General features: G+C 45.7%; 1 protein-coding gene across 1 annotated transcript in view; it reads left to right on the top strand.

The window, feature by feature from the left end:
• Positions 1-18,320, top strand: part of KLHDC4 (kelch domain containing 4) — a 79,330-nt gene extending 61,010 nt beyond the window's left edge. The window contains exons 8-12 of the mRNA XM_030202712.1: positions 999-1,077; positions 10,689-10,897; positions 14,321-14,729; positions 16,288-16,401; positions 17,659-18,320. Of these exons, the coding sequence (XP_030058572.1) occupies positions 999-1,077; positions 10,689-10,897; positions 14,321-14,729; positions 16,288-16,401; positions 17,659-17,834 (987 nt within the window). The 3' untranslated portion in view covers positions 17,835-18,320. The remainder of the gene's footprint in view (positions 1-998; positions 1,078-10,688; positions 10,898-14,320; positions 14,730-16,287; positions 16,402-17,658) is intronic.
• Positions 18,321-20,622: the final 2,302 nt, after the last annotated feature.

Raw genomic sequence — 20,622 nt, 5'->3', positions numbered from 1 at the left:
AGCTGAATCCTCATAAACTATATGTAGACTTGTATATATGTATAATGCGATATCTTATTTTCCTTAATTTTTTATTTGATTTTTTATTTTTATATTCTTTTCAAAAAATGGAGAAAAAAGACCTCATCAGTCCCAGCATGACGATGATATTATTCAATTTCTCAATCGATTTAATCGTCTGCTTGTTCTAGGACTCCATTATAATCCTCGGTCTTAAAAAACTCCACCTCTCTTTTAATGCTAATAAAGTTATTCAATTTCAATGCTCAATTTCAATATTATAATCGTGATTGTTTTCAACAACGAATTCAACACTAATGTTACTTAGCTTTTTACTGTGCACATTAGTGTTGAATTCGTTGTTGAAAACAATCACGATTATAATATTGAAATTGAGCATTGAAATTGAATAACTTTATTAGCATTAAAAGAGAGGTGGAGTTTTTTAAGACCGAGGATTATAATGGAGTCCTAGAACAAGCAGACGATTAAATCGATTGAGAAATTGAATAATATCATCGTCATGCTGGGACTGATGAGGTCTTTTTTCTCCATTTTTTGAAAAGAATATAAAAATAAAAATCAAATAAAAATTAAGGAAAATAAGATATCGCATTATACATATATACAAGTCTACATATAGTTTATGAGGATTCAGCTTGTTATTTGACTATACAGTTTAGTTTTGTTGAAATCGAGTCCAGAGTTCATTTGATTGAGAAACAGGCCTTTCTTACTAGTTTACAAAATACGTTCAGGAAAACACAAGACAAGTTAAAAAGAGGGGAAAAAAGATAGTGAATTTCAGTTGCTCGATGGATAGTTGATGAGCAGCAGGGGGCTGGTTTTACTGTAAAGTAGCACATCAAGCACATAAATTGCTTGGGCTCAGATCCTAGTGAAGTTAACTTGGGCTTTCATTTTTCTGAGGCAATTAAAAATTAGAGCTTAGGGTGAAAGTTGACTGACCATTTGCTTCTTGGTGTTGTCTTTTGCAGAAGGTTAAGAAGGATGTGGATAAAGGCGTTCTGCACACAGACATGTTCTTGCTGAAAAATGAAGGCAAAGAAAAGGAAGGTACGATCAGCTGGTGGCCAGCAGCTTTCCTTATGGCGTCTGGCTTTTGAGTATCGGAGGTGCTAATGCGAGTGAAGATGTGTGCTTAGTGCAGAACTGGTAAAATGTGTGAAAAGGATTTCTGGTGCTAGCAGCACTTTCTTTGAGGAAGCACAATTAACCTTGGCAAGAGTCACGATGAGGCCCAGTACATCTGAGTTGGGATTCAAATGAAGTATATATTGACAAGGAGATGTGGGAAGATTTCATGATGCCAGGATTTCTCCTCCTTTTATTTAGCGTACATTTGTATATGGTTCTAATGACTAACCAAAGGCAGGGTAGCTTTCAAAATGCTCAGCGACATCACAGGAAATGCTGTTCTCCTTGAGATTTTGGTTGAGTTGAACTGAGCTGGTCTTTTTCCCTATAGGAAAGAGAAAAGAGATTCTGAGCTGAGGGTCACTGGGTGTCATATGATCTGTGACATTGATTGGCATGACTTTGGAGGAACGATTCAAACGTTATTAGGTGGAAGGCACACAGAAGGGGCGAGGGACACAATAACCTTAATGGATTGTTTCCTTTGCGGAGAAATCGCCTAATAACTGTGTGATTTTTCAACTAAACAGAAAAAGTGATGCTGGCAATGCTTGCTGTGATGTGGCCATCAAGTTTGCCCGGCAGCGGTCCTAATCCCCAATTACTGGAGTTGCCGTTGAAGCCCACTCCAGCCTCGATCCTGGTCCATTTTTGCCATTTACGGGACCGAGACTGTAGAAATTTGCCCAGCATTGATCTTACTTCTAAACTGCTGAAGCTGGTGTTCTGAGCACGGACTATCTCCCTTCTCTGCTTAGCAGAAATGTGAAAAGAAACATTGAAATTCTGAAGAACAGTGGCAAGAGGACTTAGGGAAATATTGAAAAGGAGGGGAGATGGAATAGATCCGTGTGGTACTCTACAAGATAAAGACTTTTCTGAAGACGTGCATTGATTAACAGTGAACATGAGAAGTACGACCAGAAAGATGATGATCATAGTTATTGTAACTCTTCCAATATTGTCATGTCGCTTAAGTAATCAGATGATACTTTGCCCTCCGATCTTTTGCAATATGCATTTTCACAGAGTTGGAATTATTTTCCTTCATATATTAGAACTGAACTATGCTATTTAGCTTTTCGGAAGAAGGTTTTTTTTATTTGAGTGACTTTAAGATGTAATAATGAACCAAAAGACTGTTCTTACATAAGTACATAAGTAATGCCACACTGGGAAAAGACCAAGGGTCCTTCGAGCCCAGCATCCTGTCCATGACAGCGGCCAATCCAGGCCAAGGGCACCTGGCAAGCTTCCCAAATGTACAAACATTCTATACATGTTATTCCTGGAATTGTGGATTTTTCCCCAAGTCCATTTAGTAGCGGTTTATGGACTTGTCCTTTAGGAAACCATCTAACCCCTTTTTAAACTCTGCCAAGCTAACCGCCTTCACCATGTTCTCCGGCAAGGAATTCCAGAGTTTAATTACGCGTTGGGTGAAGAAAACGTTTCTCCGATTTGTTTTAAATTTACTACACTGTAGTTTCATCGCATGCCCCCTAGTCCTAGTATTTTTGGAAAGCGTGAACAGACGCTTCACATCCACCTGTTCCACTCCACTCATTATTTTATATACCTCTATCATGTCTCCCCTCAGCCATCTCTTCTCCAAGCTGAATAGCCCTAGCCTCCTTAGTCTTTCTTCATAGGGAAGTCGTCCCATCCCTGCTATCATTTTAGTCGCCCTTCGCTGCATCTTTTCCAATTCCACTATATCTAGTACACCAAACCTGGTCCTTGAGGCATATTCATGAGAGAGATTTGCGTTCACTGCCTTCTCTGTATGTCAGTATCTCTCTTGAATATTCATTGTGGGTATCCTGAAAACCTGACTGGCCGGGGGGGCCTCCAGGACCAAATTTGGGAACGGATCATCTTCAAAATCTGCACCTTAGTCCACAAAATCATGTAAGGCGTAGTCCCAGGATACATGACAGACCCTATAGACTTACCAATAAGAAACAAAGTCAGATCGTCAAGATCCTACCTAAACCTACACTACCCAAGTTGCAAAGGACTGAAATACAAAAGAACTTACGCAGCCGGCTTCTCCTACATAAGTGCACAACTATGGAATGGGCTCCCAAAAGCTGTGAGAATAATCCACGACCACTTGAACTTCAGGAAATCACTAAACACCAACCTCTTCAAAAAGGCCTACCCCAACGACCCCACGTAACCCTCTTCACCTACCAACACAGCATGACTATGATCGAACAGGACATCACGCAATCTTCATCCATTCCGACCCTCCACTTATACCTCATACGATCACTATACAACTTTGTATTTGTTATCCACCGACTGGGCAAACGCTTTTGACGGTACTATGTAAGCCACATTGAGCCTGCAAATAGGTGGGTTACAAATGCAGCAAATAAATAAAATCTCTATATATAAAAGGCACCACCAACGTTCTAAATGAAGCCTCCACCCGGAAGTGTGAAGGGGGAGAGATATCCGGTTTCCCCATGAGTGTCTGCCCCGCCCTCGCTCGCTCTGTAACACAAACAGTGAAGGAAAACACAGCAAAGCACAAAATCAAATCGCTCTCTCTGTAACAGTGAAGGACTCAGAGGGGGGAGGGGAGAGAGGGCAGAAGCCCTCACTATCTCTGTAACACAAAAACAGCGCAGCAGGAAACTTAACACTGAAGGACTTGACTCCGAGGGGGGAGGGGACAGAGAGGACAGACAGCAGAGGGGAAGGGAGAGAGGGCAGAGGGCAGGGACACACACACTCCCACATGCACACTCTGAAGAAAACCTTGCTAGCCCCCGTTTCATTTGCATCAGAAACGGGATTTTTTTACTAGTAAATAAATAAATAGCATAAGCATTTACCATCACCTATTTTATAGGTAGTAAGGACTCATGTGGTAACCCTGTGATAACCAGCTAGTGAGCAATAATGTTAGCTGTGCTAACTGATTAGTGCAGGAAGCCCCCCCCCCCCCCCTCCCCACCGGACTGCCTGAGTGCATCCCACGGTACATCATTTTAAGCTGCATTAGGCATTGGTCCACAGTTAACTCACTGCTTCTTAGTCTTGATCTTCTCACTGCACCTACCTGTCAGTTTGAGTGGTATATTTGCAGCTGCAGGAATCCTCTGAACACTGAGAGGAAGCCTCGGTATTAAAATTTTGCTTGCATGATACTTACAGCACTTTCTTCCCACCTCTTGTCCAGTGCGTTACAACCTCCCTGCATTTCTGCTACAGAACATTTGCTTTCACCCTCTCTTCTTGCAGCAGCAGAATAGATTATAATTCATGAAGTATCAGAACTTCCTGAAATACCAGAGGTCATAGAGGCTTGTGATGCCTGAGTCTTGGAGATTCTGGCACTGAGATATCAATATGTTCGTTTTAAAGGTGTGGTGGTTAATCCTGTGCAGAAGGAAGGGATCCTCAGGAGCTTAGCCTAGAATGGGTGGCAGAGCTGGTAGTTGGGAGGCGGGGATAGTGCTGGGCAGACTTATACGGTCTGTGCCGGGGCTGGTGGTTGGGAGGTGGGACTAGTGCTGGGCAGACTTATACGGTCTGTGCCGGGGCTGGTGGTTAGGCGGCGGGGATAGTGCTGGGCAGACTTATACGGTCTGTGCCAGAGCCGGTGGTGGGAGGCAGGGATAGTGCTGGGCAGACTTATACGGTCTGTGCCAGAGCTGGTGGTGGGAGGCGGGACTGGTAGTTGGGAGGCGGGGATAGTGCTGGGCAGACTTATACAGTCTGTGCCACAGCTGGTGGTGGGAGGCGGGGACAGTGCTGGGCAGACTTATACGGTCTGTGCCCTGAAGAGGACAGTACAAATAAAAAAAATAGCACTTGAATTTATCTTCTTGGGCAAACTGGATGGACCGTCCAGGTCTTTTTCTGCCGTCATCTACTATGTTATTATGTTCTGTCACCTTATGCCCATTTTAAAAGCAAATACCAACCCCTTCAGCACGTGTGTTCTCATATGAAACCTGTCTTCCATTTATTCTGGATCTGCACAAACGTTTTCAGAAATTTTGTTAGGGACTAAGTGGCCTTTGCTGAGCACTCGCCTACGACTCAAAGGCCTGATAGTAACACTCTTTTGAAAGACAGGACGGGGTGTCTAGATGAGTGAAAGCAGGGGCAGGAGAAGAGCAAGCTTAGAAAGCGGCACAGCTTGATTAAATTCATGGCAGATCTCTGGATAGGAGCACCGCAGATTACTCACATCTTACGACTCTTCCTCTTGGGGACGGACTTTGGCAGTGAACACAGTAATCAGGTGGTAACATGTTTTGTTTTTCTTTTTTGTGTGGAGCTAACGAGCAATTAGAGAAAGTGTCAGGCTGTATCTACAAAAGGTTGTACTTGAACAAATAAATAGCAGGCTCTTTCCTAGGAGACAGAGTCCTACAAAATAGGTGGCAGGAAGGATGTTCTTCTGCACGGGAGAAGGGAAAGGACCAAATCCACAGTGTATCGGAGAAGATGACAGCAATGAAATTCTCCTGAATAATGGGAAGGAAAAGTGAAATGTTTTGCTTGCTTCCATGTCTGCTTTCTTAATGGCTCACATTTGTATGCTTCAACACGGTCACTCAGCAGTTTGGCACGCAGCTAAAATAATCCGATCTGAAATGGCATTTATATGCTACTATTTCCAGTGGCAATCTGGTTTGAGGCAGAGTACGAGAAAGTTAAAATAATATAATAACATCAGTTCAATAGTATAAAGATGATTATAACAAAAACAAGAATACAGCAAAATGATAATAGTTATAGCAATAACAGAAAGCTAAGGAAATTATATTTATGAATAGTAACTAAATTGCTTAATAAATCAATTAATAAAGCAAAACAAACATAGGCAGGCAAATCTAAATCTCAAACAGAGAGTACCATGTGATCTGATTTCACTCTACGCTCATCAAGAAGTAAATTCAATAATTTGGGGGAGGGGGAGCTGACCTTGATACGGTACACTTAAGGTAGAATTCAGCCACGTCTTGTGGACAGAACCAATCCAAAGATCAGCGCTCTGATTCGATCCTAGGTCTTGTTGGATAATAAGGAAGCAAAGATGGAAAATCTTGAGGACTTAAGCTGCGCAAAGCCCTAAACATTAAGATCATAATATTGCAACTCAGTCCGAAGATGATGGAAACCAATATACCAGGCATCTTGTTCCCATCCTATAGCTGCTCTTGGTCCCTCAGCTATATGGTAAGCCATGTTGTAGAAAATCTTTAGCATCATATCTATGTCAGTTGAATGTTTGAATGCTGCTTATTAGGTGTATCATTAGTATTATCCTAACATTGTATTATATCTCTGGTATTTGAATTCCAGTGCTGTTAAATATGTATATTTTTGATTGATACTGTTTCAAGTTTACCTCATTTATTGTATTTCGTTTATTCTTGGTTATTTTACTATTGTTATTCTGTTAACAAAATTGTAAGTTTTATGTTAAACTGTACCTGCTGTACACCGTCTTGGGTGAATATCTTCATAAAGGTGGTTAATAAATCCAAATCAATAAATACATACGAAGACCTCAACAAAGGTGAGGTCCTTTTCCCACTGCCTACTAGGTATTTATTGGGTGAATTTGGATATAATCCAAGTGAGATTATGTAGTTGTCAGTCTTGAGGTCAACAAGGCAAAGAAAAGATCTTATCTATCTAACCATTCTCGGACGCACACAAACTTTTAAAGTAATGGCTGTAATTTGATTGTCCCAGGGTCACTAGAGCATCTTAAGTAGTGCTCACATCTCTAAACTTAGTCGTAGCTGTTCAAGAGGGGACCCACTGTTAAGGTTGGGGGGGGGGCGGGTGGTACTTCCTACCTATCCAGAGTACTTCAGTCTTATCACGATTTAATTTCGTTCGATTAGCTGACATTCAGGTGTCTATGATACTTAAGATTCGATCAGTGCAAATGTATCCACAATCAAACTTTTCACTGGACAGAAAATCTGAACATTGTCGACATAGCAAAAGTGTGAACATTGCATAGTTCTGATCACTGCCCCAGAGGTTGAGGAAATGCATTGAACAGAACTGGGAAAAACAGAGAACCCTGTGAGACTCCACGGGTCTGTTCTCCAAGGGGCTTGAGAATAGGGCACCTTTACCCTTTGGGCGCGGTCCTTTCAAAAAGACAGAAACTAGTCCAACACAATACTCATTACGCCTAGAACACAAAGACATTTAAGCAGCAGGGAATGGTTGGAAGGTCAGATGCAGAAGACCAAGAAACCAGTCGCATTCCTTATGCAAGACTGACTACATTTCTTCTAGCAAGGAAAGAAGTACCAGCTCAGTGGGATAAACTGAAGGATTCCTATATAGAAAGAGAATGAAAGCAAAACAAAACTTAGCGGTGCTTAGATGGGAACTTCAGTAATTGGGAAATAAGGCCAGGGCCGAGCAGACTTCTACGGCCAAGACCGAACTTCTTGTTTTCCCACCCAAACCCACTTCTCCACTCTCTATCTCGGTTGATAACACCCTCATCGTCCCCGTCTCATCTGCCCGCAACCTCGGTGTCATCTTTGACTCTTCCCTCTCCTTCTCTACGCATATCCAGCAGATAACCAAGACCTGTCGCTGCTTCCTCTATAACATTAGCAAAATTCGACCTTTCCTCTCGGAGCACACCACCTGAACTCTCATCCACTCTCTCATTACCTCTCGCCTTGACTACTGCAACCTACTCCTCACTGGTCTCCCACTTAGCCATCTATCCCCCCTTCAGTCCGTTCAGTCCGCCTGAACCGATACACTCATATCACCCCTCTCCTCAAGTCACTTCACTGGCTTCCAATCAGGTACCGCATTCAGTTCAAGCTTCTGCTACTAACCTACAAATGCACTCGATCTGCAGCCCCTCCTTAACTCTCTACCCTCATCTCCCCTTACGTTCCTACCCGTAACCTCCGCTCTCAGGACAAATCCCTCCTTTCAGTACCCTTCTCCACCACCGGCAACTCCAGGCTCCGACGGAACGGACTCCCTGAGCCCATACGCCAGGCCCCCTCCCTGCCCATCTTCAAATCATTGCTCAAAGCCCACCTCTTCAATGTTGCCTTTGGCACCTAACCACTATTCAAGAAATCTAGACTGCCCCAACTTGACATTTCGTACTTTAGATTGTAAGCTCCTTTGAGCAGGGACCGTCCTTCTTTGTTAACTTGTACAGCGCTGCGTAACCCTAGTAGCGCTCTAGAAATGTTAAGTAGTAGTAGTAGTACGGTCTGTGCCCTGATTATGGCTAGACACATCTGGATGTGCTGGAGTGGACTTCGACAGCAACTCCAGTAGTTGGAGAGTATGTCATGTTCTGGGCGGACTTCCTGGGTACCCTCTTCAGCTGTGACTGGTGACTTACGTTCTGCAGTTTTCAAATAATGCTTACATTGGTTCGATGGAAAGTGTCATAACCAGCTAGATTTTGAAAGTACTGCCGGAGCTGGTCATATTTTAGAGCCACAGCACTCTGCCTTCATTTCCTTTCCCCATTTTCACTCTGAATCCATATGAATCCCAAGCAGCTACTCTGGGAGCTGGAGCTCCGCCTCATACATATGCTTTCAACCAGGGGCATAGCCAGAATTCGATTTGGGGGGGAGGCAGGGGTGGACTGGGGCTCCAAGCATTTTCTCTGTTCTCTTCCCCACACCACCACTGAATCATACCTTTGCTGGCTGGAATGCTCGAGTCCCATCAGCCCAAGAGATTCTCTGCTGGAGCTCCTGCCCATGCTGCCCGAGCAGCGAGAAAGCCAGCAAGGTGTTCCAGCCTCCGATGCCTGCACTTGAGTGCATGGACTGAGCATGTGCAGAAGTTCCGGCATCAAGCAGCACAGGCAGCGGCTCCAGCGGAGAATCTCTCTGGCTGGCAGGGCTTGAGCGTCCCTGCCTGCCAGGCATCTGGAAGGGGGCCTGAGCCCAAAGTGTGTGGAGGGGTCTAGGCACCTGCGGTCCCCTGTGGCTACTCCCCTGCTTTCATCAAAATACGATGCAGTTTCTCTTTTCTTTAATCTAAAACCTGGACTGGAGCCTTTCAGTCACCATTTTAAAGGGAATTATTTTCTTTTCCTGCTGGAACTTACTCTTTTATAAATTAGGACCTTCCACATTTGTGTCCCGAGGCACCTTATGAGGTTTGAATTCAGTCTCCGTTCTGTAGATAAATCTCTCGTATCCGTCTCCTTCTCCTCTACTGCTAATTCTAGATTCTGTTCCTTTTGGCTTGCTGCAGCTCACGCCTGGAACCGACTTCCAGAGTCTGTGCGTCTACTACTACTACTATTACTACTACTTAACATTTCTAGAGCGCTACTAGGGTTACGCAGCACTGTACAATTTAACAAAGAGAGACAGTCCCTGCTCAAAGAGCTTACAATCTAATAGACAAGTGAACGGTCGGTCCGATAGGGGCAGTCAAATTGGGGCAGTCTGGATTCACTGAACGGTAAGGGTTAGGTGCCGAACGCAGCATTGAAGAGGTGGGCTTTAAGCAAAGACTTGAAGACGGGCAGGGAGGGGGCTTGGCGTAAGGGTTGTTCCAAGCATAGGGTGAGGCGAGGCAGAATGAGCGGAGCCTGGAGTTGGCGGTGGTGGAGAAGGGTACTGAGAGGAGGGATTTATCCTGTGAACGGAGGTTACGGGCGGGAACGTAAGGGGAGATGAGGGTAGAAAGATAGTGAGGGGCAGCAGACTGAGTGCATTTGTAGGTAAGAAGGAGAAGCTTGAATTGAATGCGGTATCTGATCGGAAGCCAGTGAAGTGACCTGAGGAGAAGGGTGATATGAGTATATCGGTTCTGGCGGAATATGAGACGTGCAGCAGAGTTCTGAACAGACTTTGGCCGTTTTCAAGTCCAAACTTAAGGCCCACCTCTTTGCCATTGCTTTTGACTCCTAACCTCAACTCATTTGCCCTGTCCTTTATCCTCACCTATTTATTCCCTTACCCTTAATTGTTCTGTCTGTTTACCTGTCTTATCTAGATTGTAAGCTCTTTGAGCAGGGACTGTCTTTTTTTGTGTATGGTGTACAGTGCTGTGTATGCCTTGTAGCGCTATAGAAATGTTAAATAGTAGTAATAGTCTTTTAAGATGAAAGGTTGTGCAGCACTTGTGTGACACTGTTTACTGCCAAATATTCTTTCCATAATTCTGGCACAGGGCAGCTCAACTTCACCTGGTTCTAGAAGTCAAATTTGTCTTCTGCAGCTGCTCATGATTCATCTTCCTCCAGCAAAAGGTAGATGTTCAACTAACTCTTGTCGTTCTAACATCTGTAAACCCAAATACCACCTCTCCTCATCCAGCACAGATTTTCCAAACGGAAGATTTCAGGCAAAACAGCTGCTCTCTCATTTTATTTAAATACATATATTTATTTCCTGAGACTGAAAAATTGAAAATGAGCCACCTGGGTTAATTGGGGGGGGGGGGGGGGGGGGGGAATACTAGCTGATATAAATTGGCTTGATTGTAAGATACTGAACCTCCCTCTCCATGATCTTTGCCTGCAGATAAATGGGTCTGGTCACGCCTGAACGCCTCCGGAATGAAGCCCTCTCCTCGGACTGGCTTCTCGGTGGCAGTGGGACCTGGCAGCCGAAGTATCTTGTTTGGTGGCGTCTATGATGAGGAGGAGGAGGAGAGCATCGAAGGGAACTTCTTCAATGATATATATTTCTATGAAATGGAGAAGAGCCGCTGGTTTGCAGGGCAGCTAAAGGTTATTTAACATACAGGTCTTATCTTACTTTTAAGGTTCAACAATTTTCTTGATGACTAGTAAAAAAAGCCCCGTTTCTGATGCAAATGAAACGGGGGGCTAGCAAGGTTTTCTTCTGTGTGCATGTGGGAGTGTGTGTGTCCCTGCCCTCTCTCCCCTCCCCCTTCTGAGTCCTTCATTGTTACAGAGAGAACGATTTGATTTCCTGCTTTGCTGTTTTCCTTCACTGTTTGTGTTAGAGCGAGGGCGGGGCAGACACTCATGGGGAAACCGGATATCTCTCCCCCTTCACACTTCCGGCTGGAGGCTTCATAGAACGTTGGTGTTGCCTTTTATATATAGAGATATTACACGGATAACAGTACCAAGAAAACATAATGTATACTCTGATAATTAACAAATTCGCAGCTCAAAAACCTTAACATATAACATTATCATCAATGTTTTGGTATAGAACCCCCCTCCCCCCTTGCCAGCATGCTAGAACAGTGGACTATGGACTCATATATTCCCCCAACCCATACCAAACTTCCACCACTCTCGAAATCTTAAGGAACAAGAAATGTTATCAAAAATTAGAACAGTAAGACAAACACTAAAATCCTTCCCTCCCCCCCTACCTACCCCCCTCCCCCTGCTAAGAGATATCCAGACTCCCAACTCCTTACAACAAAGGATGGCCCCACCTCAGTGTGTATCTAAAGCGAGTTCACCACTAAACTCCGCCCTTTAGGAGACAGCCTGTGAATATATGGCCCCCAAATATCTAGAAACTGCCTCCGCCGCCCAGGGGAGCTGCCCACATTTCTCCTCTCAAACAACATGAACTCATGCAATTTGTTTCGCCAGTGCCAGAAATCCGGAGGGGTCTCCGCCACCCACTGGCTCAGTATTAGCCTCTTACCAATCAAAAAGGCCTTCCGAACCAACTGACGGGTCAAGCCACCTTGTAAAAGAAAAGCTTCATATTTGTCTAACAAAATTCCCATCGGAGAGCACATGACTCTCGAGTCCAAAAGATCTGCCAGATATTGAGCAATGGAGTCCCAAAAATGTCTCACCTTATAGCAGCTCCACAAACAATGAAAAAGAGATCCCGGAGCCCTCCCACATAAGGGCGTAGATATTCCCCCCATCTTGAATATTTGAGCCTTCGTTAGATAGGCCCTATGGAGAATGCGATATTGGCACTCTCTAAGCCCTGCACTGCCCGCCAAACTCCATATCCTGGCCGTCAAAACATCAAAGTCTAAAGTGATATGTGGTCTTATCTTACTTTTAAAACCCAGTCCCAGTGCTAGAGCACCTGTGCCGGCCTTCAGTCCAGTATTGTGATCAGATTTCCATCTTATCCAAATATCTTTCCCTTGGAAACATTGGTTCTTTCCGTGCTCAAAAATTGGACTTCAGTTTTGAAGAGAACTAGAAGACAGCTGCTGTTCACTTTCAAAGGGAAGGAGAAAGGGGATGGGGTACGATATATAAGAGACGGCTGAGGGGAGATATCATGGAGGTCTATAAAATGAGTGGAGCGGAATGGGTAGACATGAATTGTTTGTTTACTCTTTCCAAAAATACTAGGACTAGGGGGCATGCGATGAAGCTACAAAGTAGTAAATTTAATACGAATCGGAGAAAATGTTTCTTCACTCAACGTGTAATTAAACTCTGGAATTCGTTGCCAGAGAATGTGGTAAAGGCGGTTAGCTTAGCGAGGTTTAAAAAAGGTCTGGACGGCTTCCTAAAGGAAAAATCCATAGACCATTATTAAACTGACTTGGGGAAAATCCACTGCTTAATTCTGGGATAAGCAGCATAAAATGTATTGTACTGTTCTGGGATCTTGCCGGGTACTTGTAACCTGGTTTGGCCACTGTTGGAAACAGGATGCTGGGCTTGATGGACCTTTGGTCTGTCTCAGTGTGGCAATACTTATGTACTTACGTAATCAAACTGGTTTACATATTATATACAGGTACTTATTTTGTACCTGGGGCAGTGAAGGGTTAAGTGGCTTGCCCAGAGTCACCAAGAGCTGCAGTGGGAATCGAATCTAGTTCTCAGGCCACTGCACTATTGGGCTACTCCACTCCACTTACAACCAGTATAGCATAAAATGCCAAGCACATCTGCAAATATGATCTCGAAACAGGAAATCTGTCTCACAACCCAGACTTTGAATGGCCACAAGCTGATGGTGACTGCATTATATAAACTCATGTGTAAATGGGCCCTTCTACTTGCATTAAGTATTAGGAACTCATCAACCCAGTTTTGCTGCCAGCTGTAATGGAGTAGAGTTGATAAATTTAAAAAATAATTCATAATTAACAAATTTCACGATCTACTATTTGCACTAAGGCTCTTTTCAGCCCAGATGCTCCTCCGATATTTACATATATCTGTGCTGCCAGTTGGTTAACCCTTCTTCCCCTAGACTTGTCATGTCTAAATATGTCTGCTGTTCTGAAGTTTCTCCTATATGTGCACTACTTTTGAGGCCTGAAAAAAAAGGGGGGGTGGGGGAAGGTAAACAGTCTCTGGTTTGCTATGATAGAGGAAAGTCAGTGACAAGACTGTGGAAGAGGGGAGACATGCACATAAGGGAAGGGAAATGAAAATGGTAACAGAATTCAAACATGCGTGGGATAAGCATAAAGGAATCCTGTGCAGAAGGAATGGATGCTCAGGAGCTTAGTCAAGATCGGGAGGCAGGGCTGGTGGTTGGGAGGCGGGGATAGTGCTGGGCAGACTTATACGGTCTGTGCCAGAGCCGGTGGTGGGAGACGGGGCTGGTGGTTGGGAGGCGGGGATAGTGCTGGACAGACTTATACGGTCTGTGCCAGAGCCGGTGGTGGGAGCCGGGGATAGTGCTGGGCAGACTTATACGGTCTGTCCCAGAGCCAGTGGTGGGAAGCGGGACTGGGGGTTGGGAGGCAGGGATAGTGCTGGGCAGACTTATATGGTCTGTGCCAGAGCCGGTGGTTGGAAGGCGGGGCTGGTGGTTGGGAGGCGGGGATAGTGCTGGGCAGACTTATACGGTCTGTGCCAGAGCCAGTGGTTGGAAGGCGGGGCTGGTGGTTGGGAGGCGGGGATAGTGCTGGGCAGACATATACGGGTCTGTGCCCTGAAGAGCACAGGTACAAATCAAAAGTAGGGTATACACAAAAAGTAGCACATATGAGTTTTCTTGTTGGGCAGACTGGATGGACTGTGCAGGTCTTTTTCTGCCGTCATCTACTATGTTATGTTGCTATGTTAAGACTTGGTTGAGAGCAGTTGACAGACAAAATCCATGCTTACAAGCTTTCAGATTCCTTGGGGTTGCGGAGGGAAGAGGAGGCGTTGAATTAAGTGGAGATAATAGTACGATATTCAATTGTTTAGTTGTACAGATGATTTATCCACCATTTCTGTCACCAGGGTCCAAAATCAGAAAAGAAGAAACGCCGACGAGGTAGAAAAACTGAGGCAAAAACAGCAGAGGGGGAAGAGAGTGAGATCCCGACCCCTCAGGGACCTACGGAGATCACCAAAGAGGTGATCACAGAGGACGGTACCATGCTGACCATCAAACAGATGGTTCCGGCCCCCAGTATGGAAGCAGAGAAGTCCGATTCGGATGAGAGTGATGAAGAAGGTGAAGCCGCCTCTGGACCCCAGGTGGAGCCATACCCTCGCTCTAGTGCCATGGTAGCAGTGAAACATGGGCTTCTCTACGTGTACGGTGGCATGTTCGAAGTTGGAGACCGCCAGTTCACCCTGAACGATCTATATTGCATTGACCTCCATAAGATGGATGAGTGGAAGGTCCTGGTGGAAATGGATCCCAGTAAGTTGAAGCTACTAATCTATCTGGTGTGGGGACTGGGGGAAGGAAGAGGAGGAGGCCGCATCAAAGTTCATTTTAAATTTGCATACACAGACCAAATCTATTCCAGGTCACAATAAGTTGAAATCTAGTAGCATTCAGCTAGGACAGCCAATCGGTAACCTGTATATTGTTGGTGACCTCTACTTACCTAATGATGAAAAGTTTGAAGTAATTTATTTGATCAATGGTTTATAATAGTGAAATAAAATTCAAGTGTGGTAAATGATCGAGCTGTGACTTTTCATGTATACCCTGGAGGAAAGGAGAAGCAGAGGCGATATGATACAAACGTTCAGATATTTGAAAGGTATTAATCCGCAAATGAACCTTTTCCGGAGATGGGAAGGCGGTAGAACTAGAGGGCATGAAATGAGATTGAAGTGGGGCAGACTCAAGAAAAATGTCAGGAAGTATTTTTTCACGGAGAGAGTGGTAGATACTTGGAATGCCCTCCCGCGGGATGTGGTGGAGATGAAAACGGTAACGGAATTCAAAAATGTGTGGGATAAACATAAAGGAATCCTGTTCAGAAGGAATGGATCCTCAGAAGCTTAGCGGAGAGTGGGTGGCAGCACCCGTGGTGGGAGGCGGGGCTAGTAGTTGGGAGGCGGGGCTAGTGCTGGGCAGACTTCTACGGTCTGTGCCCTGAAAATGGCAGATACAAATCAAGGTCAGGTATAAAGTAGCACATAATGAGTTTATCTTGTTGAGCAGACTGGATGGACCATAAGGTCTTTCTCTGCCATCATCTACTATGTTACTATGCTTTCCATTGTGCCTGCAGTGTGGGATTAATTGATAATTGCCTTCTGGCTGCCTGGCCTCTGGAAAGACTATGGGGCCCTTCTTCTAAGCTGCATAAGCGTCTATGCGCGCCCAACGCATGCCAAAATGGAGTTACCACCAGGCTAGCGTGTGGCCCTTGCAGTAATTTCATTTTTGGCGCGCTTCTGTAAAATAATTTTTATTTTCGGAGGCGCGTACGTCATTACCGCCCAGTTACCATGTGAGACTTTACCACTAGGTCAGTGGTTGGCGGTAAGGTCTCAGACCCAAAATGGACTTGCGACAATTTTGATTTTGCTGCACGTCCATTTTCGGCAAAAATAAAAAGAGGCTTTTTTTACAGGTACGCCGAAAAATGGATTGGCGCGCGCCAAAACCCTCACCTACACTAACACAAGCCATTTTTCAGCACACCTTTGTTAAAGGACCCCTGTGTTCTAGGGGTTAGAGCACAGAGCTAGCTTTGAATTGTAGTCTTAGCTGCTGTTAGGTTGAGTAAATTCTGTTTTTACTCCTTTGCCTCTCTTTTCGTACCTCTGCTGAGTACAAGTAAAAGTAGCCTGGGTCCTCACCGCTCCTTTTGAGACGCTTTCGTCCAAGTCAAAAAGCCAGTTCATATGCCCAGAGGTGGTTGCATGTTTGTGAAATGCATTCCAATCCCAAATAGTGAAAAGTTGCCATCAAATCTGTTCTCCTGTTTATTGCTATTACTTTACTTCTTTTCTCCAAGAAACCCAGGAGTGGCTGGAAGAGTCGGACTCAGAAGAGGAGGGAGATGAAGCTGAAGGTGCAGAAGGAGGGGATGAGGAAGATGAGAATGAGGAAGACTCTGAAGAGAGTGAAGGTAAGATCAGACTGATATGAACTCTTTTTGTTGGGAAGGAAAGCCATAAGTCAAACTTGTTCGGTTTTATCTGAAATACACGGTGTTCTTGCTTTCATTTCTAATCTAATCGGAGCACTTATAGGAAGTTATGGCAAGTATTTTTGAAACAAGTAGGTTTTTCAATTACTACGAATTATCATATAAGTAGGCGACCATTTAGTGAAAGGCGGCAACATATTCCATATCGGAGTAGCTTGATAAGAGAAGACTGTTCAAATGTTTTCTTAAACCTTACCCTTTTAAATATGGAAAATTTTAAAAGTCGACAGTCTCTCAATCTAAAAGTGCCCCTAGCGGATAAGGAAATCAAATTATACATATACTCAGGAGCTAAGCCATTTAAAACTTTAAAAATGAAGCAGGCCAACTTGAAATCTATTTGTGCCCGAACTGGCAACCAGTGCTAGGTACTAATTATGACATTTATTTGATAGTAATTGGAGTAGAGACTCCAAAAGTTTAATCATTAGATCCTTAGGTTCCTTACCAAACCAGTCCAGAACCTGTGGGGTTATGTCCACGAACCAGCAGATGGGAGACAGAACAATTGCTGACAAGGTTCTGAGCTCAGCTGGGCAGTATTTGCAGGTTATCTGACTTGCTCAAGGTACATAAGTACGTAAGCATTGCCATGCTGGGACAGACCAAGGGTCCATCGAGCCCAGCACCCTGTCACTGACAGCGGCCCAAAGAACAAGCAATTTGTCCCGCCCATCCTAGAAATACTGTATTCCCTCGTCCATTCAATAACATTCTATGGCTTTTTCCTCCAGGAAGCCATCCAACCCTTTTTTGAAGTCTGCTAAGTTAACCGCCTTAGCCACCTTTTTCCGGCAGCGAATTCCAGAGTTTAACTAGGCGTTGAGTGAAGAAAAATTTCCTCCGTTTCGTTTTAAATTTACCACACTGCAACTTCATTGCATGCCCCCTTGTCCTAGTATTTTTGGAAAGCGTAAACAGACTCTCCACATCGACCCATTCCATTCCACTGAATTTGTAGTGGGTAGGGGATTGACATCAAGTTTTCATTTTTGCATCTTCATAGGGTAATTTGAGCATGTTTTAAGAGCGGTGATTTGACATAAACTATCTGCATTTGGGAGGGGGTGATTAAAAGCTCAGGTCTGTTAGGACTTTGTGTTGAATGCAAGATCATTCTGAAGCAGAACATGGAATGAGGAGGGCTTCCATTTCTCTTGTTTTTCTGTTTCTTAGAAGAGCAGCAGCATCCACCTGTCCAGCCTGAAGAGAAATACACAGACTACCTACAGAGGACAGAGGCTTACTGGCTGAGGCTTGCTCGTGACAACATGGGTCCAGATGCCAAGGAGAAGAAAGTACTGAAAGTAGCACATGCCATGGCCAAGGCTTTTACTGAAGGTGGCGTCTGAAGAGAGCAATGCTTAACCAAGCACATTGCACTGAAGATGAGACTGCCGCACAGGATTTCAGATACCTGTGGCTTTCAGAGCAGACCATCATTCTGCCACTTTTTAGGCAATTTCGTGACTCCAATCCGTGACTTTCAGCAAAATGCATATGAAGTGGGTCAGTGGCAGGCCATTAAAAGACAAAATAGCAGGTATTCCTAGGAAATGAGAAATGCTGTTACCCAACCAGTGATGTCTCTTGTACTGGGTCGGGGATGGTCTGCTTCGCAGCTGGAGAAAGTTTGTTCTTGTTCTGTTCACAGAAACATTTTTTTTTGGCAAATTTCTATTACTACTGATAAAGATGGTTTGTTTCTCTAATAATTGTTCCTGTTATATGCAGATTTGAGTCATCTTCTTGTAGAAGCTAGAAAACCCCTGAATGACTTTGTGAACAAAGTAAAAAAAAACCAAAACATAGTAGTAACATAGTAGATGACGGCAGAAAAAGACCTGCACGGTCCATCCAGTCTGCCCAACAAGATAAACTCATATGTGCTACTTTTTGTGTATATCCTACTTTGATTTGTACCTGTCCAGGGCACAGACTGTATAAATCTGCCCAGCACTATCCCCGCCTCCCAACCACCAGCCCCACCTCCCACCACCAGTTCTGGCACAGACCGTATAAGTCTGCCCAGCACTATCCCCGCCTCCCAACCACCAGCCCCGCCTCCCACCAACGGCTCTGGCACAGACCGTATAAGTCTGCCCAGCACTATCCCCGCCTCCCACCACCGGCTCTGACACAGACCGTATAAGTCTGCCCAGCACTATCACTGCCTCCCAACCACCAGCCCCGCCTCCCACCACCGGCTCTGGCACAGACCGTATAAGTTTGCCCAGCACTATCCCCGCCTCCCACCACCGGCTCTGGCACAGACCGTATAAGTCTGCCCCAGCACTATCCCCGCCTCCCGACCACCAGCCCCTCCTCCCACCACCGGCTCTGGCACAGACCGTATAAGTCTGCCCAGCACTATCCCCGCCTCGCAACCACCAGTCCCGCCTCCCACCACCGACTCTGGCACAGACCGTATAAGTCTGCCCAGCACCATCCCCACCTCCCAACCACCAGTCCTGCCTCCCACCACCGGCTCTGGCACAGACCGTATAAGTCTGCCCAGCACTATCCCCGCCTCCCAACCACCAGTCCCGCCTCCCGCCACCGACTCTGGCACAGACCGTATAAGTCTGCCCAGCACTATCCCCGCCTCCCGACCACCAGCCCCTCCTCCCACCACCGGCTCTGGCACAGACCGTATAAGTCTGCCCAGCACTATCCCTGCCTCCCACCACCGGCTCTGGCACAGACCGTATAAGTCTGCCTAGCACCATCCCCGCCTCGCAACCACCAGCCCCTCCTCCCACCACCGGCTCTGGCACAGACCGTATAAGTCTGCCCAGCACTATCCCTCCTCCCACCACCGGCTCTGGCACAGACCGTATAAGTCTGCCCAGCACTATCCCTGCCTCCCACCACCGACTCTGGCACAGACCGTATAAGTCTGCCCAGCACTATCCCCGCCTCCCACCACCGGCTCTGGCACAGACCGTATAAGTCTGCCCAGCACTATCCCTCCTCCCACCACCGGCTCTGGCACAGACCGTATAAGTCTGCCCAGCACTAACCCCGCCTCCCAACCAGCCCCCCTCCCACCACTGGCTCTGTAGGTGGTGGGAGGGGGGGCTCATTTTGTGAAAAAAAATGTGTAAAAGTATTAGAAAATAAATAATGTAGTAATCTTTGAAGACTCAGCAATGGGACCAAAATAGGGGCACACTGGTGCCACAAGTGTTGAAAGGGATATTTACAGCAACAAAACACCTGGTTTCATTTCCCCTTTTGCAGCTGTGACTTTTCTTGTTGTATTCCTCCCGAGTCTTCTGGTGGTAATTTTTTTTTTCTTTTTTTTTAACGAGTGCCCTAGAAGAGATGCAGTGTGTCATTCACAGGGAACGGGCCTAAGATGTGGATTAAACATGAAACCCACCTTCCTTAGCATCTACAACAGATGAATCCAGAGATAGTGGGCTGTGTCCATCTACCAGCAGATAGAGATAGAAATCACTGACTTGAACTCGGTGATATAGGATGGATAAGCTCCCACAATAGTCAGTATATCTCTGTCTTCAGCGGGCGGATGGACGGACTTCCAGTAGGTCCTGGATTCTTCTGCTTTGGGGAACTTCTCTTCTAGGTCGCCTAGCTCAGTGGAGCGAGGGGGGGGGGGTGCTCTGGCTGTTTGGTGCCAGCTTTAGCGGGATGCCTGGTCACCCCGGGTCTCTCACTCTCCCTTCGTTACCCCAGGTGCCTCTGGTTATCTGGCTTTCCTCTGTTTTTTCCCTGAGGGCTCTTTGCTGAAAAAAACCCCCCTAAACAAAATCCCTTTCCTTTGCTTAAGGCACTGGGCTGTCTTTTTTGGCTGCAGGGGGGCTGCCTGGGTAGACCGTGGTTGTGGGAGACTAAGGCACTGTTTGCAGAAGAGTAAGTGTGGGTGTCACTGGCTTTCCCTTGTTTTGCCTGTCTAGTGGTAATTTGTTTTAGTCCTCCGGATGGCTGTGGGAAGCAGTGAGTAGCATCGGGGCTGTGTGCAGGAGGCTGCGTGGAGTCGGCAGTGATGGAGGCCTGTTTTTCTGCGCAGCAGATTCACGGGCACAGTTTCCTCAGACACAGGGCAGTGCTGCAGTAATTTTGGAGCCTTCCCCAGTGGCACCGGCGATGCAGCCAAGGGCATCGTGGAGGCTG

Source organism: Microcaecilia unicolor, chromosome 5 (assembly GCF_901765095.1).
Source record: "Microcaecilia unicolor chromosome 5, aMicUni1.1, whole genome shotgun sequence".
Taxonomy (NCBI): domain Eukaryota; kingdom Metazoa; phylum Chordata; class Amphibia; order Gymnophiona; family Siphonopidae; genus Microcaecilia; species Microcaecilia unicolor.
Note: the sequence above shows the minus strand (reverse complement) of the source record. Positions and strands in the feature narration are given on the sequence as shown.